The sequence below is a fragment of the Bacillus rossius genome, chromosome 1 (genome assembly GCF_032445375.1).
Source record: "Bacillus rossius redtenbacheri isolate Brsri chromosome 1, Brsri_v3, whole genome shotgun sequence".
Taxonomy (NCBI): Eukaryota; Metazoa; Arthropoda; class Insecta; order Phasmatodea; family Bacillidae; genus Bacillus; species Bacillus rossius.
Genome location: NC_086330.1, coordinates 83,912,115 through 83,938,450, shown reverse-complemented (window position 1 = coordinate 83,938,450; position 26,336 = coordinate 83,912,115). Strand labels below are relative to the sequence as shown.

Sequence of the window (26,336 nt, the reverse complement as noted above, 5' to 3'; positions counted from 1 at the left end):
GGCCTGAGACGCACCTAGGTCCCTCCCTAACCCGGACCCCTCCAAAATACACTTAGTTTTAGTTAGGATAGAAAAAAAAAGAAATAATCGTAGCTTCTACCAGGTATTTTTCAGCCAATCCCCTCCTCGAACCTTTGTACCATGCCACCCCCCTTCCTAAAGGAAACTACTGCGGCAGCTTTCCTGCTGAAAGCGGTCCTACCAGCGCTTCTAAACCTAGCAACGCTTCTAAAACAGCATGTTTTGTGGGTCAACCTGTCAACAAGTTCTTTTCTTATAGCGCATAGTGCCACAGTATTGGGTCCCAAGAAGATAATGTAAAAATTACATACACCTAACTGCACGAGCCAAAGTAAAATACTATACTGAATAAAATATTTATTTAAAAAATACAATGTCTGGAAACTGCCTGGGCAAGCACTGCTTGCCTTCCTTGCCCTGACGAGATGCCACTGGAGGTTAGATGTTTACACATCACTGGTAAGTACTGAAAGACACATTTTGTTTTAGCCACAGATGTAGCTCTCCTAATTTTTTTTTTGATAGAGCTGAATGGGTCTGCAATTTTTGGGGTCAAATCAAGTTGAGTCAAGTCCGTCCTTGATAAATTTTTTGTAGACTCAAGTTCTTAAAATTTGCAGAAATTTTAAAAATTGATTTTATTTTTCTAGTGTTTATGTTAATTTACCATTAGCACTATATTAAAGTTCATATATGTTTTATAAATGATTGAGTCATGACTGTGTCAAGGGAATAAGTAAAATATAACTATCAATCATACCTATTTATAATTTTTTTTATAAGTAAGTGATAGGGCCTGGAATTTTTCGCGATCGCGAATTTTGCGAAAATTCGCATGAAAACGCGAAAAGTAAGTACATTCGCGAAAACCACAACATTTCTATATTACACTGCGAATATATCCCCGAAAAGTACCATTACAGTAGAATCCCGCCGATGCGAGCCCCCTCTGATGCGTCCATTCCGTTTATATGACCGTTTTTTGAGAAAACAGGAAAAATTTAAGCAGAGAAAGTCGAAAATTTGAGTAAAATCGGCTGAAAAACAAGTCTGTTACACTTTGTTGGGCTCTATGCGTTCACGTTTATCTTGGCGAGAGCTGTACTGTAAGCAGCCAGGCATACAAAAGACGTCTAAAAATAGATACCACCCCTCTAGACTGGCCACGCGGCAGTGTCTAGACGAGCTCGGCGCCTCCACTATCGCACGAAAAGCCGTCTCAGCTGTCATGTTATCTTACCCGCCCGGCGGCTTGACGTCATACGTGACGTGACGCGACGCTTACCTCTCCCATCCCCTGCTAATTCTTCAAGGCTCATCCCTCCCAGGGCCACAAACCATGTAAAAACAACCCCCCCCCCCCCTTTTTTTTAACAGCTAACATTTCAACACATTCCCTCCCTTATTTCAACCTTCTGCGTGAGAAACTGTCAGCGTGTTTTTTTTCTTTTTTTTTTTACGCTGCGAAGGGACGTGGAAAAGATAATTGCTTGAGCTGTCAAAATAAACATCGCTGACGGCAAGGGCGGGAGCGCATCCTGTCGGTCTGTCGCTGTGATTATCTACTCCAAAAACATGTCACAGCATTTCAGGATAGCATTGTTCTTATTTCTTTCGTTTATAGCCGAATGTTTTCTACTTGATCCACACAAGGTTAAAGTATCCTTTAACCCAAGTCTTGTGTTTCAGCATAATTACCTTATTTTTACATAAGCCGTGTTCGTGTATGGTTTTGATGCTCAAAATTGATCTGGGGTATAGTTCACACTAAGTTTCTTCTCATTTGTGCGCTGGGGTTTGTTCAAGTGGCAACCCCGTGTTCCTCCACTCCATTAAATACGAGCATATCAGTATCAGAAACATGGGTTTTATTGTACTGACAATAGCACAGTGATGTGCAAATTTTGCAACTGTAAAGTTTCATGGGATAGAAAAGATTTCATTGACAAACACCTAAAGTCGGCTAAGCATGTGGCATTGGCAGCCCAAAAAAAAAAGAAAAAAAAAAAAGAAAATTTGTAGTTGCAAACATCTATAGCAACGTGTCTGTTTTGTGTAAATGTTTTGGATTTAATTGGCTGTTATTATGCATATTAGCCTATTCCTAGTATACATAGATTGTTTATTAAATATGTAAACTATTATATTCAATAACTGCACAATTTAGTCAACATTTAAAATACCGGTAAAATTTCCATTGCATAACGAAAATACCAACTTTAAACCACCGCTTTTCTAATTTGAAAGTACAGCTTTTTGCATATTGAACACACCGAAATTTTCCAGGCCCTAGTAATTGAGTATTTTATTCCCAATGGATTCTGGAAAACTCAGCAGATATAAAGGCCTAATTTCACTACAATTTCAAAGATTTAAGCCAAGTTTAATAATGAATTGCCTTTCACCAACTGGTTACCAGAGTTCGAGATAAATACCCAGAGCTTAACTTTAGTAGACAGCAAAATCGCATCACAACTGTTTTAGCTGTTATTTGATGACCAAAACAATACACATGAATAAATTCCAATTTTTAAACAAAGGAAAAAAACAAAAAACAGAAATAGAGTTAAGATGATAATGATTTTAATGAATATTTTCAACTGAATATAGTATGTGCTTAAGAAAATTTAATTTCTGCTTCCATTTCCATTAAAACAAATTAATACTTTTATGCAATTGTTATTAAATAAATAAGTTAATATGCTAATTCCTATTTGAATATTCTAGTTTTCTGTTGTGATAAAAGTTATAGATAACCATTTGGAATTGTTTATGTGGCTATAATTAATCTGAATATTTGTTTGACAGAAACTAGAATCATTATAGAACTATTTTTACTTCTTGCACTCACTTTTAATTTTTCTTTCAATTTCCCACTACATGATGATAAGTAAACTAAATAAGTATTCTACAAACTTGTCAACAATTTATCAGTATTACATTGAATATTTCTAAATATTCCAAAAATGAAAAAATAAAAACTGTTGGACATTTTTATGAATGGTGTATTTCGTAAATCTCTATTTTTTTTTTAATTATTGTGATTAAAAATCTACATATTTAACTAAAAACATGTTTTTACAATTTAATCCACGCAAGAAGGTTTGAAGGTAGTAAAATGATAGAATTATAGTTCATATATTACTATATCAAAGGCATCTAAATTTTATATGCACATTAAAACACATCCTTAAACAATTTTCGAAATTTTCTTACAGATGGGTCTATGATTTCATTTAACACAAAAAACATAACCAATAAATAAAATTTTATGTGCTTTAAAATAATTTGATTGTAAAATTTAAAAGTTACAAATAATAAAATACACTCCAATTGAGGTACATACGCAAATGAATTTGTTTAAGTTCCTAATTTCACTCATATATATATGTGTGTGTGTATGTATATATGTATGTATGAGAGTATGTGTATGTATATATATATTATATATAAATTAAAATATCACAGCACCCCTTAGAGGAATTGAAAATAAATAAAAAAATAATAATTTTAAAATTTACAAATAATTTTATAAAATTAATAAAAAATTCCAATTGCAGTATTGTACTTATACTCAAAATCCTTTCTTTTTTTAAATTTCCTTATATTTTCTTTTAAAGAAATAACTATCACATCAAGTTTGTTTATCCTATAATGAACATGCAAAAACCATGTGTACAAAGTATAATTGTACCAAAATGAAGAATTTAGCAAGAAGAAAATTAACTCGGAATTATTTTCTTTTTCTTCTGCCATTTTCTGGTTGGAAACGAATTCTTACTTCAAAAATGGCAATATATAGGTATTTATAAATGTTACATCAGAAATTTATTTTAGAATGACATTAAACTGCATGTGAAATATATATTAACTTTTGATGTTTACAAACATAAATACATCTACACATTGTAGAGAGGATGATTTTCATACCAGTCTATTTCGAGGCTGCATTTGTGCATATTCGGTTATTCCCTTTTTTCTCTCTCTAAAATCAACACGTAAAGTTTTTAAATTTAAATTTCCTTTAGAGGGAATTTGGTTAGATGTTTTATGCTGATTGTTTAATTCTGAAGGAAAGTCACATTTCTAAACATAAAAATTTCCAAAAGTTAGTAGTTTTACCATTTTAGGGTTGGAGTTGATGTGGGCCGGTCTCCTGCGGAGTGCACACACATGGCGAACGTCTCTCAGTAACGTCGTGATTATATGCAGTTGCCCGGTGACGACTCTCTCAATAAGAGCACTCTCACACAGAGAGGTTAGTTGCAGACCATTTGGCCCGTGTAGGTTACTGAAGGACGTCACCTGCGCTGCAGAAACGATGCTATGAACCTAGCCTGAACGCTCTCTGGCCATGTTGCAGGCCCATGGGTATGCCTTAGCTAGACTAGACACACTATAGATATCACTAGGACAGGATAACAATTGGGGTTAAACAGAACTTGTACATAGAAATCACACCCGGCTTTAAAGTGGCGCCTACGTGTATTTCGAACTCACCTGGATAAAACCGTAATTTGTACATTGGTGATGGTACTTGCTATTGGTCTGAAATGTTGAGGCTTGCACGGGCACCGTGCCGGTGAATTACTAAGGAAAAAATGCCGGAGTCCGCTGGTCCCATAAGCGAGATGCCTGCCCGCGTGCCCTAGGGTGCGAGGCGAGATGTGAGCATGTCTCCAGAAATAAGACTAGAGGTTAAAACAATACTTCACGAATTATGGCATTTACTAATACCTATTTAAGGCAAGTCAATGATGGCAGCTTCACGAGACTCAGTCGGTGGGCCGCACAGGACTGGAGCAAGGGTTACACGGACGCACTTTCTGCTCTGCAGGAGCAGAGGTCGCATCTACAATATCACTAATTTAAATCTCAAATTCTGCTACTTTGTATCTGGGTGGTTGTAAAAGAACATATAAATTGCACTGGAATATATAACACTGTCCGTCTCGCTGGTGTAAGTTTTAAATCAAAATCTGTAAAAAAACAACACTGGTGGGGACTGGCCGTAACAGCACAGGATGCAATCTAACAGCGGCGGATATTATGAGGACCCGGGCTTTGCTTACTGCCTACAGCAGTACCACATTAGTGTAACTATGTAATATCAAATTTGTATTTTCACGAGAATGGTCAGTTAGGTTACGTTAGCTACATTAAAAATACTTTTTAATATTGTGGATGGTTCACTAGGTTGGATTAGCTACACTTTAAAAAGTTTAAAAGAGTGGATAGTTGGTTAGTTTCGGTTAGCTACATTAAAAGTAATGCAAAATAATTTTAATGGTTGGTTAGGAATTACCAATTTAAGATATAGCTAACTTAACATAACCAATTGATATTATTATTATTTTATAGTATTTGAAATATTAACTAACCAAACCCAATCAACCACCCACACATTTATAAAGAATTTTCAATCTAACTTGACAATTCTCTAATTTCTCCATCACTTAAATCTATGAAAAATGATCTCGACATCTTTCCCGTACATTTTTATCCTATCAGTGCTACTGAAGTGGCGAACTTTGGTGAAATTCAGAACTGGTCGGCCAACAGAATGGACTGGTGTGAATCTTGGGCTCCCCTTAATGAGGGTTTGGTGTCTGCCATTCTACTAGAAAGTCAAAGATCACTTTTGTGTTTGTACCAAACAGCAATACTATTGATTACTGCTGTAGTAGAAAAATGTTAATTTGAGGCATTAAAATATTCTCTTTTAATAGTTTTTCAGCCGTCTTACAAATCTCTAATGTACAACAGGCCATTCCATAATTGTGTCTCTTCCAGTGCTTTGAAATGTAAAAAGTGGAAGAAATATTTTATGAATTTCTGGCAGTGTAATTATGTGAAATAAACTGTACTTAAAGAAAACTGCCGAAATAAAATTATAAGATTACACTGGGAAATGTTTGCAAAATAATGGTACATGATTTTATTCTCATTGCACATATCACATATGTAACGAGTAATATAAAAAAAACTGTTGAGTCTCGTCTTATCAAATATAAAAAACTCAACTATAACCTATAAGTCAAGTCGAGCTTCATCTCCTTGCTCAACTCTGCTCAAGTTTTAGTCTTGACTATGTATAAAGTAGCGTATTTATAAAGTATGTATAAAGTACCGTATTTACCTGCTTTATAGATGCCAATTTATAGATTACCAAAATGTAGTGCACTCATGAGAGTTTTACACTTTAGGTTAAAAAAAATTATCATTAACAGGGTGGTTAAATATAGGTACCTATGCATAAATAACATATGTTGGTTTTAATAAATACAATTCCACAAGTAAGTATAATTTATTAAAATATCTCAAAAGTAGTGTGAAGATCCATGAACAGCGCAGTTATTCTACGTATGCCACCCAACCGGTCGGCGCCGATGAGAGATGTGCGCTGTCTCTGCAGCGCTGCACTGGCAAGCCGAGAAAGAGAAAGTGAAAGAGTGCATGAGTGTGTGTGTGTGTGTGTATGTGCGAGTGGCCATGTGGCAGCGTTGACGGTTCCTCCTTCCCAATCTTTGTAATGTCAGTGAACTGGCACCCTACATAATTAACGTGACTATCTTGACATGTGTTAATGATGCAACTGTGAGCAATTATTATTGTTTTTGCATGTTATTTTCCACACTTTCAATTGAATATTCCATGACACAACAGCAGCCATTGTTGGATTACGAAGTGTGGCTTTTATATTCCTCCAGTCCCGCACAAAATTTCCGGTAACGTGCGGTTTTTACAGAAGGAACTAACAATGAGTAGCTTGATACCTCTTCTGTCTCTGCGGCAAGAGGATGAGTAAAAAATATAATGCAATAGATGAAAAGGAATCACTGGTATAAAATAAAGCATTCTTCTTGTTTGTCTTTTTGTTAGGTAGTGTAGGAATTGGATAGGTAATAAATATAGGGGGAAGGGATGAGAAGCTGGTGCACAGCTGCTGCCTCACACCCTTCCGTTGTATACAGACAAAGAACTAAGGTTCAACACCAGTACCGTATTTCTTACACGCCAATAAGTTGACACACGGAACACTAAATATGTACTTCACTTGTATCCATGGAACTCTAGTGAAGACAGGTATATGGTGTGACATTTATTCAAAGGGTACCCTTAGAGTGAAAATGTTAGATATTTATGCCCAAAATTATAGGCGTGACTCATACCAAAATAGCAACCTTCTGTGGGTAAATACAGTATCTTAATATGTATATAAAAAAAAATCACACAGCATGCATAACTTTGAAATAACAGCATGTAAAATACACAAAAATTTTTTTATTGGCACACATTAGGGTGACCGCCATTGAACAAAACACATCAATACTGGTGCTGCCTCTAGAGACGTTATGATGCAGCGAAGGCGTCCGGGTAAGACAGCCTCCCGAGGCGATACTGCCTGGTGGTGGGGTTGCGATACAGCACAGTGTTGCCAACCCCCTGGGCCTGCAGGTGTTTCAAAGCTCGGAGCACAACATAGCCCTGGCCCACGCCACGCGCCAACGAGAAGCTGAAGTCTCCGGCAGTCACGTAGCCAATCACAGTCTGCGTACACGAGTCCTTGATGGCAGTCACCTTGGGAAGCCACGCCTCGCGCGCGGCTGCGTGGTAGCCGGGGTCCGTTTCTGCGGGCCGCTCCCCGCCCTCCCCCTTCTTCCGCAGCCTGCGCTCCCTGCGCAGCCTGGCTCGGTGTGCCGCACGCATCTCCCTGCGGTCCTCTTGGCGTTCGTCCGCGTGCACGGGCTCCAGCGGGGCGATGCTGCCTGCAGCTGGCACGCATATGAGCGCGCAGCGCACCGGGTAGCCAGCTCCCACCGAGTGAACGGTCACCGGCACGAGGCACTCCCCAGGCGTAGTCTCCGTGCTCCCGGAGCGCCGTGCTCGCCACACCCACCAGTCACTGTTTCCCCCGCACCACTCTCGCACCAGCACGTCCCAGCAGCAAGCGAAGGGGCTGCTCACGCCCAGCTTCACGTAGTTGGGGCGCTTGGCTGGCGGCTTCCTGCAAATGACAGCCAGTCACGATACTGTCGCGGCGCCACGTCGTTAAACACTACAGGAACCCAACTGGCCTCGCCTGTGTGTTATCGCTGTCAGGCAAATAGTGGCCACCAATAACCATACTATCTTGTGAAGTACTATATTAAGAAAAAAATTTGAAATTACATGTTGGGAACCAAACTAAATGTCATATACAACATTTCAACACTTATTCAATGCAATATTCATAAGATTTGAGACATCTGATTTTTTCTTTACAGACTAATGGTGTGATTTAAAAAAAAAATTAGTGTTTTATTTCTTAAAATATTTTATTCTGGTTCGAAATTATTTACTTGTTACTGTAAAACTCGCTTAAGACGTTACCAAATTATACGTTTTCCCGCTTATTAAGTTCTTAAAATTATTCCCCATGATCATGTCCATATATCCCTATGTTAATTTTTCCCATTCATAACGTTTGCGTTAATAGATGCTTCTAGCATACAACATTCAGCGTTTGTGGAAAAAAAAAAGTTTATCTTTAAACACTTAAACTCTAATTATCATTAATTTTTAAAGATGAACTTATTTCCGAACGATAATGAAACAATTTGATCTTGCACAAGACCATCAAAACCTTTGCCAGACGCCACACACTGTTACAAGTGTACTTTTCAACCAATCATATGCTTGCATTTGTATAGACTGAGAGGCTATTCCATCTCTATGCCATTTCCCCTATTCGAGGCAGAACATCCGAAGAATGAAAAACGTGCACAACCGTCAAAACCTGTGCCACACACCGCACGCTGTTTCAAGTTTTTTTTAACCAATCATCAGCTTGCATTCATATAGACTGTGAGGCTATTCCATCTCCATGCTCTTTTTCCTATTTAAGTTTAAACACGTGAGGAATATGCAGCAAACCATATTTACCACCAGCTATTACTCGTTTTTTAGGTTTGTGACCTTTTTAGGTGTGATTTTAGGTTTATCAAGCATAATAAATGTTTAGTGTTGAGGCAAACAGTGCATAATGGCCTCTACAAGTAATGAAGGACCCATTAAACAGAAGACGTTATAGTTCGAAGAAAAATTGAAAATAATATCAGAAGTTGATGTGAATCCTTTGATACCAAGAGTGAGTATGGCAAAAAAACTTGGGATACAGCCGTCTACTTTGAACGGAATCACGATGAAGCGAGACAAAATTTTGGCTACGAATGTTTTGCCAAAGTGTAAAAAAAAATGAAGATTGGTAAATACATAGTTGAAATTTTACTCTTGGCGTGGTTTAAAGAACAGAAGGGCACTTGGAATTAAGAGGAACGGCCCAATTTTAAGAGACAAAGCTGTACAAATAGCACATAACCTAGGTGTTGAATTTCATGATTCGAATGGCTGGCTTGACAGAGTTAAGAACAGAGTAGGAATTGTATATAGAACTGTAAGTGGGAGTGTGTGTGATGATACTGCCCAGAGATGGATAAACACAAAGTTGCCTGCAATTATAATGGACTTTGAACCAAAAATGTATTCAATGTCGATGAATGTGGTCTGTTTTTCAACATGCTTCCGGACAAAACCTTTTTAAAAGGTGAAACATGACATGGAGGCAAACAAAGTAAGGAACGAGTGACAGTGTTATTGGGTGCCAACATGGATGGCACTGAAGAGTTACCATTGCTAGTAATTGGAAAATAACAACAACAAAAACCACAGTGTTTTAACAACATAAAGAGTAAAGACATTACAGTGCAAGTATGCAAACAAGTCTGCCTGGATGACAGGCAGCATTTTGAAGACTATGTGAGAGCTTTGAACGCAAAAAAGGGGTGCAAAAATCGGAAGATTTTGCTTTTCATGGCTCACTGCCTGCCTTGCCCATACCAAGCAAATATCCAAATTGAATTTTTCCCACTGAATTCAAAATCCAGGCTACAACCCAAAAACAAGGGAATTATAAAAATTCTGAAACAGCATTTTTGTAAGCACCTTGTGTTATGACATGACTTATAACAAGAATGAAAAGTACCAAAATGAGTGGTTATAAAATCAAAATCCTAGATACCATGCATTTTCTTGCTGCTTCATGGGAAATGCTTGACTCAACCATAATTAGCAATTGCTTCAGAAAAGCAGGCATTGGTGCTCAACAAGTTACCCTCTTTTATCGCATAATCGTCGCACCTATATTTTTAGCCGTAAAAATTGGGATAAAAAAACTTTTCACGTAAACTTCGCATTATGTTTTTGGTCCTGCTATTAGATGCCGAGCGCTTTGTGTAGGTATCTTATCCGTATAAAACAATGTATTTTAAAGTAGAAATCTAATATTTTTTTCGGAAATTACAACCTACTTATTTAATTAACGGAAATACGAAGTTGTCTGATGTGTGAATTTTCTTTTAAAGACTTTTTTAAACGTTATTTCCTTTATCTGATCGTCTGTGTCGCCGCGGTGTACCGCTTATGAACATGTAGCCAGCGCTATTTGGCATAATTTGTGTTTGGTTATGTTTCTTTCCGTATAGAGCGCGCGCACGTAGTCGAATATCAATATCTCGCCAATTGCATGCAACGCGCGCTCTCTGTCGAGAGCCGAGTTAACTACATTTGATGGCCCGCATTCTTTCGTGGTAAATGTGTACTAAGGCAATAGTTACGCGTTGGTTCACGTCACAGGTTCAAGTGGCTTGCTATCGCGTTACAGTTAGGTTTTTCTATTTAAAATTGAAGAAAGTTTTTTGTTTAATGAATCATTAATATAAATTGTTTGGCGTGCCCTTGTATACTCCACCTTTTTTTTTAAATAAACGTACTTTCCATGAATGGGTTTTGCTTTTATGAATGACTTTACCTAACAAAAAAATTTTTTTACGCATATTTGTCGCACCCCTACTTTTCAAACTTGATTTTAGAATAAAATGTGCGACGATTATGAGAGAAAACACGGTAATGATATTTTCCCCGAAGAAGCATGTGAGAGCAGTGGACCAATCGCATGTGCTTGCAGTGCAAATTGGAAAACTCTTCAAGAGCAACTAAAATTTTCATGCACTTTTGAAGATTTGTCTCAGCTGATGATGCAGTTCTACCATGTGAGCCTCAAACTATCAAAGAATTAGGTATGTGCACAACACAAGGATTTAGTTGAGGATGAGACTGGCGATAGTGACTGCGACAAAGGTGATTCCACTTCCATGCCAACTTACTCCGACGCACTTGGACAAGCTGAGGTTATTTGATCATGGAACACCAAATGTTCCAGATAGTGTGAGGAAAAAATTATGGGAACTGGACAATTTTGTCATGCATCAAAACGAAAATGTGTTGAAGCAAACAACTGTAATGCAGTATTTTTCAAAACAGTGAATGTTAGTTTTTTTTTTTGTAGTGTTTTGATAATTGTTTTTTATTGCGGTTATTAAAAAAATCCATTTTAAATAATTCAATTTACTGATAAACTGTATAGTTTTTCCAGTGTGCCCACGATAATTGGCAAGTGTATTTTTGAGCTAGACAGTACACCTATCCCTCACTTAGCACGACTAATGCGTTCCTAAACATCCTCGTGTTATTCAAAATCACGTATTCTGAAGCATTAGTTCCCATAAATAGCAAAGCTAATTTATTTAATGTGTTCCAAATTATGTAGGGAAATATACTTAACGTAATATAAAAGCATAGAATAACACTTAGTGATATATATGTCACACCATTAATCTTTATATGCTTCCCATCACACTTTGTATGACAAATATGACACCACTTAACGGGAGATACGTGGTTATGTACTTTATCGTCAATCGGCTGGCTGACTTGCCCGCCCGGGCGCGACCTTCAACTCACGTCGCGTACCTTTCCAAACCATCCTTTACTGACAGTGAAACTGATATTACTGTCCGGATAATTACATTTTAATTTTTCAAAAATTAAAGTGCTAATTCGCGTATCACCACCTGGTTGACACCAATCCTGTCAGACCATTGATTTTTTTAAAATTGAAACATTCATTTAACAATCTTTTCCACGTGAATCATCTGTTCATTTCTGTTCCATTACCTAATATATATCAAATATATTCTCGCTAGTACAACCAACAGCATCAGACTTATGTACATAAACTTTTGGTAAGAGTCCTTATTTTGTACGATTATGCGCACAGTTGATTTGCTTAAAACTAAAGTGCGACCAACATAATCATGGCCTTCATGACAATCTGCGTGCTGTAATACTTCTACTTTTGTCTCAAATACTTGAACACGATGCATTATGACATTATGAGTGATCAAGCACGTACAGTTACCAGCAGCTGAATGGGCAGACGTTGCTTTTATTTGAGTGAATTCCCTGCCACTGGCTAGACTGAGTTCACGGCCCGGTTTGTGGCCAGGAAACAACGGTAAAGCATGGCGGCATACGCGCGGACGTAATAACATTTGTTCCTTTACACTCCACAGCCGCAATTTAACTTGCCATAGCTGATGTTTGTACAACAGCCTATAGCGTAGACAGACCTGCGCGCGCATCTCTTGCCCCCATGTTTGGCTAATTTATCCCACATCACATCAGTTGTTTACAGAAGTTGAAACAGACTTCGTGGCGCCGTGCTCGTCTTTTTGCCTGCCGAGATTTCGTGCTAACTGAAATTTACAGACCTGCTATTCAAGACTGGGGCACTAAAATTCACATCGCGCTAAATGAATCCGCGCCTTTTGAAGACTTGCTAAGTGAGGGATAGGTGTATGTGATTTGAGTAAAATTTGTTTTTATGAAGCAAATGTATTTCCCTTTTAAGAAGTTTTTAGCATCCAGTCCCTTGAAATACGTCTTAACAGGATTTCACTGTAACTGGTAATGAATTGGTACCAATCTGTTACATCTGATGGAACATGATGCAGATGTATTCAGTAATCCTTAGTTTGATATTGGGGCATCCCTTACATATATATTAATAATTTAACTTAAAATAAAATAAATTGCACCCCATCTAGGCAGACAGTATTATGAGCCTGGAAGGGAAGAGTTGTCTCAGTACATAAGGTTTCTCAAGATAGCCAGCCTAACGTGGCGGCTCCTGAAATGAAGTCACGGCTGTTAACACACTGTAACAACGCATAATCAAGTGTTTCCTGCAAGCTACTGCTTTTATTTTCTTGGACGAGAAGTTTATCCAAAAAATAATTTTAAAGTACACACTATCTACTCCAAAATTTATTGTAACATACATTATTAATTTATTTAATTTCATTTTCAAAAATATTACTTAATATAATCAGCAGTTAGTAAAAAACTAAAAATTCATCACGATGGATAAGTGTAGCCTGAAAGTATAATAATCGCAACAGAAAAAAAAATGTAGTTGAATGGTGACCTCACTAGGCAGTAAAAGCTATTTAATAAGGAGTTTGGACGCTCTCACTGCCCAATGTCTGAACTGGTCCAAGTGACAAGGTCAAAGAAATGATCTCCAACGTATCAATGGACCTTGCAGTCGCCATCCTGCCCGGGCAGCTGCTGACTGCAACGTGCCTTGGATCCCTGACTGTACCTGAAGTGGCGCTCCTCCAGCTCCGCGCCAAGTCGGCGTGCCTCCTCGCGCCCCGCCCCGGAGTCTGGTGCCAGGGGGTCGGCACGCCCTTCTTCCAGGCGCTGGCACGTTGCCTCACGCAGCCCACCCACCCGTGCTCCGCGCAACACCAGCGCCAGCCACACCGACATAGCGTGTCCCGCCGGCAGCACTATGTCCCAGCCGGAGCCCAGACCTGCACACCCCTCGTCCTCACTGTTTCCCTCCGCACAGTCTACAAGGGACCACTCTTAAATGTAGCTCTACAAACAAGAACGGTGTTCAATGGTATTTGAAACTAGTCGTGATACGCTGCACTACAGAAAGAAATTAATAAAGAAGAGCGTTGATCTTTTAAAAAATCATTACGGAAATGTGTCCACGAAATGTGAAAATGTAAACCACCAGAAAACATGACATAAAAAAAAGACAGTAACAATAAACTTTGAGTGTATTCATAATGCAGGCAGCGCAATAATGCGACCTGACGACCCAGGTCAATCCATTCGAAACAATCTGAACACAAGCGGCTCAACTATGTCAGATTACAAAAAAGTGATAAAACATAGAACTGGATTACAGACATTTCACTCTACCACTCTTGCAAGCAGTGGCGTAGACAGAATGGGAAAATTTGGATTTTAAAGTGTAAGTGCTATTTTAGCAGTTTTCTGTACTTAAATTTAAATATTGTAATGGTAAATTTTTTTGTTAATTTTAATATAAAATTTGTTTGAGTGATGAATAAGAAATTAATTAAACATTTGGTGCTAAGGGGGGGGGGGGGGGGGAGTTTGAACCCCTAAACTACCCCCCCCCCCCCCCCCCGTCCTCCCGGTAAAGCCCCTGCTTGCAAGTCTCCTCAAGGCAGAAGGCATCCTCACCACCACGCTGGTCCCAGCTGCCCGGTCGCTGGATGAGCATGGCGGGCAGCGTGTGCCGTCCAGACTCCCCTTCCCCCAGCACGGGGCCCTCGGGCACCAGCCGTCGCCCACACAGCTCTGCCACTGCCGTCCACGACAGCTTGTGTGCCGTCGCCTCGTCACGCACCCGCTCGCTCCACACCTCGCCCGCGCTCCAGGCCGCCGGCAGCACGGGCGGCAGCTGCTGCTCTGTGCAGTCTGCACAACCCACACCGCTATGCACGCTACGCAGAGGGGAAAGCAATGCGTGGCTATGGAATCATATTAGAAAGTACCTCCCTTAAAAATAGATAAATAGTATATATTCTGTAATCCCTAGAAGTTCTACATTACCATGTAAAGCTTGTCTGTTAACACTCTCTGCTTTATGTCATTAGGTTTTCTGAGGTGAAAGAGGGTGTGGGTGGAGGTGGATAATTAACGTAAAACAAGGAGTAAGAACTTGAAGGATGCCATATTGTTTTCGAATTTTCCAGACCATAACAAATTTTAAGAATAAATAGTTGCCTTCCACAAAGTAGATATCACACATTAATTGATTTTAAATAGGGATGGGGCGAATCCTGATTTCCTCGAATCCGAATCCTAACTCGAATCCTCGACTGGAATTGCCGAATCTCGAACCCAAACCCGAATCTTTTAATAGATGATGTCCACATATCTAATGTAAGTGAGATGTATTCTGCTTGCACTAAAAGTCCCTTGACTTTATCACATGTAGATTGGTACATTTCTGGTATAAGTGTATATAAAGACAACAATTTTTTCTTGAGAAATTTCAGTTTTAGTACAGATTAGCAGTTAGGATTTTTTCTATAAATAAGCTAGAGGTCTGCGAGCCTAAGAATTTTACTTCGAGCCGAGCTCGAGCTTTTGTGGTACAGTTACACTTTTGGGAAATTATTGTTATCTTAAACTTAATATCATGTTTGAATAAAGTATTAAAATGAAGTGGGCTTATTAATTTTGGGTAACTATTTACAGAGTGTGTTTACATTTTGCACTGCTAGAATAAAAATAACATTTTTTTTTCATTGAATCTTACCTGTTTCCATTGGTTCATTAGTAACTGATATCATCCAACTAACATAACCAAGTATATGTTTGTGTAAATGTAACATATCTTTGGGAAAATTTCACCCTTGTCAATTTTTCTGGAGTCCTTACTGAGCTTCAACAAACTTAGCACCAAAAATCATGTTGTTTGAAAAGTACATTCACATTGTTTCAACATTTCCACTTTTCAGCACAATAATTCTGAGAGAGATTGTCACAGAGTATTAAATTCTGTTCTTTAATCTATCATTCAGAACAATAATTTGTTCTGCACGTTCAGGAGTTAAATTAGCTCTACGATTGGAGATAGTGTTTCCAGCAAAAGAGAAGCGTCTCTCGCTGGCAACCTGCTTGGCTGGAATGCTTTAGTAAAATTGCTTAACCTCAAAATTAGTGTCATAAATATCTGTAACTGGTCATTAAAGTTTAATCAATTGAAAGTAATAAAAATAAAAACATTTTACTTCATTCAATTTACACTTGCAAAAAAAACATACACACAATAAACCTACATGGAAATTAAAGTCTTTTTCAATATCCTGAAGTCTGAAATATGTTTACTCATGTCATTAAATGTAGAGCTGTATTGAAGAAGCCGATTTTGCCAATATTTAGTTGAATCGGCATTTCTGCCGACTTCCGATACAGTACGCTCGTTAATTTTCGGCCGATATTACTGAAAAACGAAAGAGACTGCCATAACCTAAAAATCCACGAGTACCATTTTCACTTTTCGTAGTAGTACTGCATTCTTTCAGATCGCATTATTTCTTAGCAACATGTGCGAACCATACATATCAAAGTTTAACATCCTTTTTTTTTTAACAATGTTCTTTAATTTAATATGTCATAAATAAATAATACATTACTATCACGGTAAATATACATCTCAGTTGTTACGATAACTATAGTGCAAATATGGTAGCTATAATGCTTCTGTAGTAATTATGGTATTCTACAAAGAATCTTTAGTTCTTTTTATGGTAATTATCTTAAAATAACTATTGGGTTTGTACTGTAGTTATGGTACATCATCCATATTTCTTCGTATGTTGTTGTTCATTTGTCTTTTCTTCATATTTACGTGTGCCATTATTTGAGACAAGAAGTTTCAGAAAAAATTTTAACGGACATTATATCACACATTTAATGGCGTAAATGACGAGACCTCGGGCAATTTAAACGCTTTATACGGAAAAACCTACCATGCGGGACATCATAAGAGTTTTACTGTATTTTTTTCCCGTAAATAGTAAAAACCGAATCCTTTGACGAATCCTATATCAGACCCGCCGAACCTTCGAATCCCTAGGATTCGGCGGATTCGGCGGATATTGGATTCGGTCGCCCCATCCCTAATTTTAAAAGGACATAACATAGTGTACGTTGATAGCATTATTACAGATGAGACGGCAAGAGAAACGCAGTAACACGCTACTAACCAAAATAAACTTATTTTCTGTCCGATTTTCTTCAGATTTTCGGCAATTTTTTCACGGTTCCTCGAAATCGGGGTGTAATAGAGAGGTGGTCGCAATAAATGGGGTCGCAACAAAAAGGTTTTACTGTAGGTTTTTCTTTCTATAAGAACGTATTTTAATCAAAATACATAGATTGCTTTCCAACCACGGAAAACTCTGCTCCCTTTAAAATTAATTGTCAGTATTAATTGTATGGCTAAATGCATTAAAAGTAAATTCAACACACATTTAAATACATTTTGAGATTAAACAACCTAAAATTGAATTAAAATGTCAAAATAATTACAGGCCGCAATGTTTACAAACCAGATTTAGGATATAACATTGCCCGAGGATCCAAAATATACACGAGTTACAAAATAACAATGTTATTAACAGCCTGGTTGAACGTCTAATACAATTACACTATTATCATAAATGTAACGTATTCTATTAACAAGAAACATTATTTAAACTGTTATCATAATTCCCGACTCTGTCGTTTACTAAATGCATGTCTGCTATGAATAGCTATTCACATGACTTGCTACTAGTGCATCCTGTTAGGTGCGAGGTAAACTAGCTCTGAAAATTTCTGGCTTTTCTCACCAGAGCTGCCACTCGCTTACGGGACGGCAAAATATAAACATTGGCATATCTTCGTACATTGTACATAACACTGTGTAATATAAACCAACTATGTTAATAGGAGGGCTACAATAACAGGCAATTAAGGAAGTAAAAAGCTATTAAGTAAAAGGGAAGCATTTGTATGTTGAGTCATCATGTTATTGATTAGTTTCATTGTGTTTAATGCTACACGAATGCCGTTGCCATTGTAAGTGCATGGAAATAAAAATTCACATAAAAGAAAAAAAGTGTTACTTCAAATATATGATTGCTTTTTCAAACAATGGCATAAATTATTGGTGTAATTACTTCAATAATGTGCAAATCGCAAAGTGTTACTTTGAGGGGCAGGTGTACTGTAATTTTATATTTTAATTCTCAATATGAAAATATCAAGGGGTTTATAATACACTAATAGGTATCAGGTTAGTGCTCAACGTGCCAAGCGACAGTATTGCCTGATATTTACCGCGACAGCGGCATGGCGCACCTGGCACGGCCTTGATCCTCTTCGGCGGGAGGTTGAAGCGTGGGTCGAACAGCGTGATGCCCAGCACCGCATGGGGCGGCATCTGCGCGGGAGACGCACTGCGAGCCAGAGCCCGCCAGGCCTCCGCGCGGTTGTCGGTAGGAGCCAGAGCCTGGGTCAGCACCGCCTGGCTCAGGGGACCGGTCAGCTGCAGCCGCGCGAGCGTGTCCTTGAGGAGGGCCGCACGCACACGGCCGTCGCCGCTGGTTAGCCGCGGCACGCGCAGCCACGGCACGTTCCTGGGGGCTAGCTTCGTCCGCTCCACCTCGCTCGAGAACTGCGTGCACACGTGCGTGCAACCTCACTGTCAAGTCACAGTCAAATAAGTAATGATATTCTTAAAAAAATATTCTGAAGCATTAAACTATAGTCTCACATTATTAAAAATTTAGACACAAAAAATCATAGCTTCAGCAGTTACAAAAGTTAAAAATGTTATCTAAAAAAATACATTAACACTGCTACATACCAAATTCAGAAGAAATTGTAAATCCTGTATACATACGGGTTTTTCTGTATTCAATTACTTTGAAATTAAAAATTAATTTAAGTAAAAAGAAAATTTTGGATTCAGTCTATAATTTTCACAAAGGTTATTTAATACTTAATCTGAAAGTGAATTTACAATAAATGTATATTAAACTCACAAACTATTGAATAAATTAAAAACTAATTACTATCACACACTTATTAGATCAACGTATAACTTATAATCAAGATACATGAGACATGGTTAAGGACTATAGGAAGATTTGATATAGCTTGATCTACAAATACTCTTGTCCATGATCATCATGTGTGAAGTGATGTTAAGCGATTTGCTGACAACTGATATTTAACCACATAGATATTTTATTAAAATAATTATAAATTTGGTAGCATGGCAAGCATTCTGTTTGCTACTACTCACATAGAAAATAAATCTAATTAGCTGAGAGTAAAACCATATTAAGGCGCCCGCCTACCTGGGAGCACATCCCGAAATTTCACTCGCTGGCTGAGCGACCTTGCCGGGCGACAGTGGTCGGTACTGGAACTAGGCGGCTGCAGCAGTGTTCGCACAGCGGGAGTGCTATCCATTTCCCCCCTCCAAAGGAGAGTCACCACCGTAGTAGGGTGTTTCCAAACCACCAGTACTTCTGCTCTCACGGCGGAAAGAAAGACAGATGATACCGCGTGCATGCTCCTCTCTCCACCCTCTCCCCCTTCCAGCTTCCACGCCACCGCTCCTTGGTTGCAGACGGAGCTCTTATTCCAAGGCTATCCATTTCATTTACGTCTCGCGAGGACCTTTCTGATTGTTGATGTATAATCGTATGAGCTACATGTAGCATTGAATATATATTCAATGCATGTAGTCAAGATGCTAGATTATGAAGCGTACGGATGTCACAGTTTCTCCAAACATAATAAATATTATTTAATAAAATATACATTTCTCCTTTCCAAAGAATAATGATATGTGTAGTAAATTGGTGAAAACATGCAATAGGAAGGACAAATTCTGTGTAAGTGGAAGCAAGTTAAATAAATTGTGGTTTCCTTCGTAGATGAGTTACTCATATTAGAATAATCATTTTATTTTTGTTTATTATCATCAATAGTAGGTTATGTTCAAGTCGAGCGATATATTTCGTACAAAATATCTAGTAGTTAGTTATAATAATGAACTCTTTCATAGTAAAATATTATTCATTGCGTCGATTTGCGTAATATACAATAGAAAAAAATACAAATTAACATTATTCAGAACCTAATAGTTGTAAGTACAGTTATTTTACATATCCATGAATGTTTTGAAAAATGATATTGTAATCATTTAATACATTTCATTTATTTTTAACACAGTGTAATCTTGTGAGTAATTGAAAACATTTATAAGTGTATTCATGTGTCATTTATCCTATATAAGACAAATACCGTTGCTTTGTTAATACAAACAAAAGGTACTATGTGTACTAAATTCAACGAAAGCCCTTCAATATTGTAATTTTATTACAAGTTATCATAATAAAAATTTAGGCGACAATATAAACAACATAGATAAAGGTAAAACTATAACTTTTAACACAAAAGTTTTAAATTAAATATGGATTAATAAAATATAAAAAAAATCGTTTGACAAAAAAAGGGCCCAAAGTATCTAACTACAGCAACAGCACTTGCGCGGCTCTAGTTTTTATAATTCAATCTAGATATTAGCTTAAATTTTCCTAGTTGTATCAACTAGTTTTTAAATTTAAGTAAATATTAGTTTAATCTATATATATTTTTTATGAATTGTAATATAGGTGTCTCGGCATTTTACTATTACCTAGTTGAACAAGTTTGCTAAGATTGACAATAGGCCTACGCTCTAACAAAAATTATTTATGATTGCCTTTCAAGTGTAAAAGACAGTCGAATCAATATAAAATTAACTACGAGAACTAGTTATAACAAACAAAAAAATTTAAGTGGACAAAATATCATGACACACCCACACACACCTACACACACACACACACACACACACACACACAATGATCGCACTCAAATTATTAAACATCAGTTTCAGTTCAGGACTGGTGTAAATTAAGTTACTGACAATATCTTATTTTCCGACGTGTATCATCGAGTATTTTATTAAAGAATCGTTTTAATTTAAAATTTATGGATAAACAATTTTGATCACGTATTATCTTTGTATTGCGAGCGAAAATGTAGCATATTCCTGAGACTCGCACTGCATCAAACGAAGTCCGCTTACCCGCGTGAAATGGGCTATCACAAACTCGCAGCTAATAGTGAATCGTTTTCAATCATTACGGCGGCATTAATAAATTTGCCATTTTTTTTTAAATTTTATATATTTACATTGAAAGTTCGAATGGAAATAAAATGTTGTGTAGATTTTTTTTAAAAAATTCATCAGCTATACAATGTTAATTTTCTAAGAAACATACCTATTTGAGACTGCCTAGAACATATTTGTATTTTTATGCTGTAATTTATGAGAAGTTTACTTAAAAGTAACCTTAGTTCAAACAAAATATAAAATGCTTTTGTATAAGTTAAGACATTAGTATTTATAAAAAATTAAATTATTTATAACAAATACATGAAATAACAATATGTATAAAACATGTCCACAACAAATATGCACACAGGGGAAAGAGCGAACACACCAAGTTCATTACTCAGTTGTAACAAATGTAACGGAATTAAACAATAAGTACAGAAATGTAATATATGCAAATGTTTAGTTAGAAATAAATCATATGTGACTATGTCTTGAAAATAAAATTCCATACTTCAACAAAATACAATTTGTCAAGAAACTTTTGTTTCAAAACTGTGTACATTATTTTTTTTATGTCATGCACAGGTAATCCTTTCGGCTATTGCGGATCCACAAGTTCAGGGAGCATAAATTCTATGTAAAAGTCGTTTAACTTTTTTACCATTTTTCCTTCCCAAAATGATTTACTTCGCTCAATTTTTTGGACAAGCATGCCCAAGGGAGTCCACACTACGAAATAACACGTCTGTCTTTGAGCAATATGCATTTTTCCCTGTACTTGATACATATACCTGTCGTCTTCTTTCAGGCGTAGTTCCCCATTTTCAAGACGACAGAATTTTATTTTATTTTGTTGTATACCCTCTTCTGGAGTAAGGCGTGATTCTGAAAAAGGGCACTTCACCTCGACAACTGAATCTTCGCCAATTAGACCATCCGGGGTAGCTGCTAACCAAGGCATCTCTTGGTCAACAAACAATCCTGATGCTGTAATCGTTTTGCCGAGAGTTTTTTCTAGCTGTTCTAGGGCTATAGGTTCTTTGGCCAATCCGTATTTTGTAGCGAACGATCCTTGAAATCTGCTTTAAATTAAAGATATAAGAGTTTTTGATCTTGGTGTTGATGATTTAAATTTACAAATACGGCCGAAAGAAGATGCTGTTAATCGTTTATAACGTTCTGCCAACCAAAGCTGAGAGTTAATTTGAGCTGTCGTGTTAGCCTGAAGAGAATTTCTTTCACATTCATCAAGGCTAAGTTTTACCAAAAAGTTTTGCTTTTGTCTTTGGAATTCTTCTTTAGTCATTTCAGGTTCTGCATTCACATTGCCATAGTGACAATCTGGCCCAGTCATTACTAATCGCCTACGTTTAATTTTTTTCGGTTTTTCTTGGAGCCGCTTTCTCCTTTTTTCTGCAGATCTTTGTTTGTTCTGTATGTTGCTTAACACCATATTATCAAAGCTACAGTCAAAATTTTTACTGTGTCTACTTATTCTTGCTACTTCTGAAAACAGGCGATTTTTATAAAAAATACGACGCCCCTGAATGATTGCTCGTACTAGTGTGGTAGATGTTTCAGGAACTAATACAGTTGCATTTTTTCCACTTATTTCTGTAGAGGCGGGATACTCTGACAGGCCATTGCTATTGACTTCACTTGCTGGTGATAACGGTAGAACACTAACATCTGATTCATCCCAATAATGGTCAGGTATGGCAGCGTGATTTACTTGACTTGTAGTGGACAGGTCACTGTGCACGTTACTGCTCTTTGTAGGGGTTGTCACTTCAAATGACACATCAGGCCAATGAGAGCAACCTGGTTGAGTGTTTTCCAAAGAAAATGTTGTCAGTGTGGTTAGTTGGATGGGTGATCTGAAACAAAATGTTTGATAACATATTACAGCAGTTGTACAGCAGTGTCAAATCTACATTGTTATTTGAGTACGAAGCACAGAAAGATCTCCTTTAATGGACTTCACGACGCAATGGGCTATTTAGAGAATTAATGTAAAATAAATTAAATTCAAATTAAGTAAGCTTGGAAAGATGAAGTTTAATTAAAGTGTAAGGTGCGTATAATGAAAGGTTAATGTTGTCTGCGTGACCTGCGTGATAGGCAGACATATCATTCCTTATCATACAAAATATTTTATAATCATTTTAAATTAAATGACGGCATTATAATAATTAATTAAAAAGGTGAGAAGAAACCGCAGCATCTGAGTACATTCCAAATTATAGCTGTAGTTTAAGCACTACCAATCTTACAATTCCAGTTCGTATACGACATAAGTATTTAAAACTCAAGTAAGCGTTCGTGTGTGGACCTAAAATATTATATATCTACTTAATTGTGTTGAAATATGTTATATCATATTTAAAAAAATCATCAGTTTTGTTTTCTAAGTAAATGTTTCATTTGTTTTCCTTCAAATTGTTTTAATAAATTCATAGACTTTTTAAAATCTTCATCTGTTCTGCCCCTTACTTTGACTCGTGAAAACCCCCCTGCTAATTTTTACCCTCACACATCGTAACAAATTCAGCGTCAAGATCTCTCATCTCCAAGAAATACAAATCTGTTTACTTACCCATCACGCGTCTTCGCATAACTGTTGCCACAGGAGTCACCCTGCAGATCGTCAGTGCAAGGGATACACGGATTTTCCAAAACTGCTGTTTTTGCTCCATCACAGTTCTTAATTTTCTTGAGATCTTCTGGCTTTATTAATTTTGTTCTGCGCCAAATAAAAGTTTAGGTAAGTTTACCACAAAAATTTAAATGAATATTCAAATTGTAAGTTTTCCTGTACTTTCGGACAGATTTATTATAATATGTAGTATAGGTAACGTGACCATACGTCCTACTTAGGGCGGGACAGTCACGCTTTCAGGCTGTCTGTCCTGCTGTCCCCAGCGAGGGCAAAAATTCCCCGCTTTCGCAAACAAAATGATAATTCAACATACCTAATGAACAAAATATGAACAATTGACAAAACACAGTTAAGTGTCGCAGTACTGAAAGCCATTTTGATTACCAAGACTAACATCAAAAAATCATATAATGAACTTCATTCCTACTTGAAACTAGACCCGATATTTTGAAACAGATTTTTTCCGCCGACAAAAACAAAACTCCCTAGACGTATGATGTCATGTCATAAAGGTTTATTTGATTTATCAGCTCAGCTGGCTTAGTAACTCAGCTAACATGGAAAGCTGGAATCACAGTGCCCCGACGGCCCCGACACGACAGGCCCGAAAAGTTCAATAGCCAATTAAATACAAGCTCGCCGTGACGTCACCCCGGCAAAATACGCACCCCGAGGGCCAGCAAGGAATAGATTATATTTCTAATTCCGTCGTGTCGTACTGCCCGACAGATAAGAAAACGCCAACGGAAAAGAACCAGTACAGAACTAAATTTCAAAAATATTTACCTACTTGGTGAATATTTTTGCTGGAAAGTGAAATTTCGTTTTACGTGTTGATGAATTTAAAAATTGGTAGCTTCCCTTCGTCTGTTTGCGGTTAAAGACGTTATTTTAGAATCGTGAAGATTGGATTTAAGAATGGACGAGTTCAACGAAGAACTTCTAATTAGTAAAGTCCAAGCTTATGCTATTTTGTATGATATTGGTGTGAAGGACTACAGAAACCAGCCAAAAAAAAAAAAAAACCTTGCTGGGCTGAGATAACATATAGTTTTTCGGGAGAAGAAGTTGACGGTAAGTTAACTAAATATTTATCAGTTCTGAATGCAGTTGCTTCGAGTTTTTGGCTTGGTTATTTAAAAAAAAAAATTGTACTTTTTAAATTATTTGTAATCCACATATTACCATTTGCCGAAGGCCAAATTGAAAATCGTCGGGTTATTTTTGTCGTGGTATTGTGACCCTACGCTTTTAAATCTGTCGTGCTGGAACGCTGAACGAAGGTTTGTCGGGCCTGTCGTGTCGGCCTCGTCGTGGTATTGTGACTCCAGCTTAATACAACATAAAGTTATGTAATAAACTCTATCTCTATCCTTCTTTACGAAATTCTGCAGACATTCTGCTCTGACGGAAAAAAAAATAAATAGCTACATCGATTACCAACAGTGGACGTCTCTAATCTAAGAAATAATTCTAAGATATTTTATTATCCAAGCATAAAAGCTATGTGGCAGAAATTATATTCTGTCCACGCAGTACTGAGAACATGAGAAAATTTAGCCAAAGTTAGTCCGTTCGCAAAACATGTCAGTTTTTACCTTGAAGCATTAAAATAGTACATAATATATATTTAAAATATCAAAATTATTTTTAAATTGAAGGAAATGGAGTTTAAAATTCACGCCTTGTTTATGTTTATGTAATAAATATTTTAAATACCTATAATGTTCAATATCCAATTCATGCCGTTACCATTTATGAGCAAAGGTTTCCTGGTTATAACTTACTAACGATAATGAATTTACACGTACGAGTTAAAGAATGCGTTCCATTTATTTACTGATGCATAAAAACTTTTATCATCGACCTTCTAACTGGTAAATAGCATGTAATAGCTACGAAAAATTGCACTGTAAATTGGTTTCAGTTGTTTGTTTGTATCGTGGTGAAGATTTACCGTCGCAACTACGCGATCATTTGGTTTCGTACCATTTTATCTCGTTTTTAGCTTTCACGCTCTTGTATCTACATTGTGAGTTGTATTGACCTAATACATATACAGTACAGGTTTAAAAAGGAAAATTTTTACTACTGGCATCTTCTCTTACACAGTTAACGAAACATATACATCCATCAAACGTGACGCATTTAACATCACTCGAATTTTGTTTTATTTAACTTTCTACATTACGCCGGTTAAACTAGCGAGAGGATTATATTATTTACTAAACCTTAACTTACTGCTACTTGCACGCCTCTATTCGAACTCAGAGCCTATTGCTCCCGCGCCATAACCGACTACGCTATCAGAGACCGTCTGTGAACACAAAAATGAAGTTATAATATAAAAATTAAAAATAAATTAGTAAACACAATAGTAATAATGTAAAATTATACCTTGTGCCGTCGAAATATCTAACTTTTCCTTTTTTCCAGATTCGTTTCTTCCGAGTGGCGTGTAATCTCAACCTTGATTTCTTTCCCTTTCTTCGTTCGTCGTCGACAGCTTTCATTTTAAAACAAATATAACATATATATTCAAAGGAAACAGCTGAACATAATGATGTAAAATAAAAACAATCCGGCCACGTCCAGCGACTCCACCCCGCAACTGCGCTTGCTTACTGCACGCCCTGTGTCGAGAGTGGAGGGGGCATCAGGCGCGCCAACCTGACTCATCTTTCACCTCCCCCCGCGGAAACGAGCCGATTGCTG

At 37.3% G+C, this 26,336-nt stretch overlaps 1 protein-coding gene across 1 annotated transcript in view; it reads right to left on the bottom strand.

Annotated features, from left to right (window-relative positions):
- Positions 1–7,290: 7,290 nt before the first annotated feature.
- LOC134538763 (ribonucleases P/MRP protein subunit POP1) overlaps positions 7,291–26,336 on the bottom strand; it is a 31,734-nt gene continuing 12,688 nt past the window's right edge. Inside the window, exons 5-8 of the mRNA XM_063380254.1 lie at positions 18,142–18,457; positions 14,467–14,703; positions 13,565–13,778; positions 7,291–8,029 (exon numbers count right to left, since the gene is read on the bottom strand). Of these exons, the coding sequence (XP_063236324.1) occupies positions 7,375–8,029; positions 13,565–13,778; positions 14,467–14,703; positions 18,142–18,457 (1,422 nt within the window). The 3' untranslated portion in view covers positions 7,291–7,374. The remainder of the gene's footprint in view (positions 8,030–13,564; positions 13,779–14,466; positions 14,704–18,141; positions 18,458–26,336) is intronic.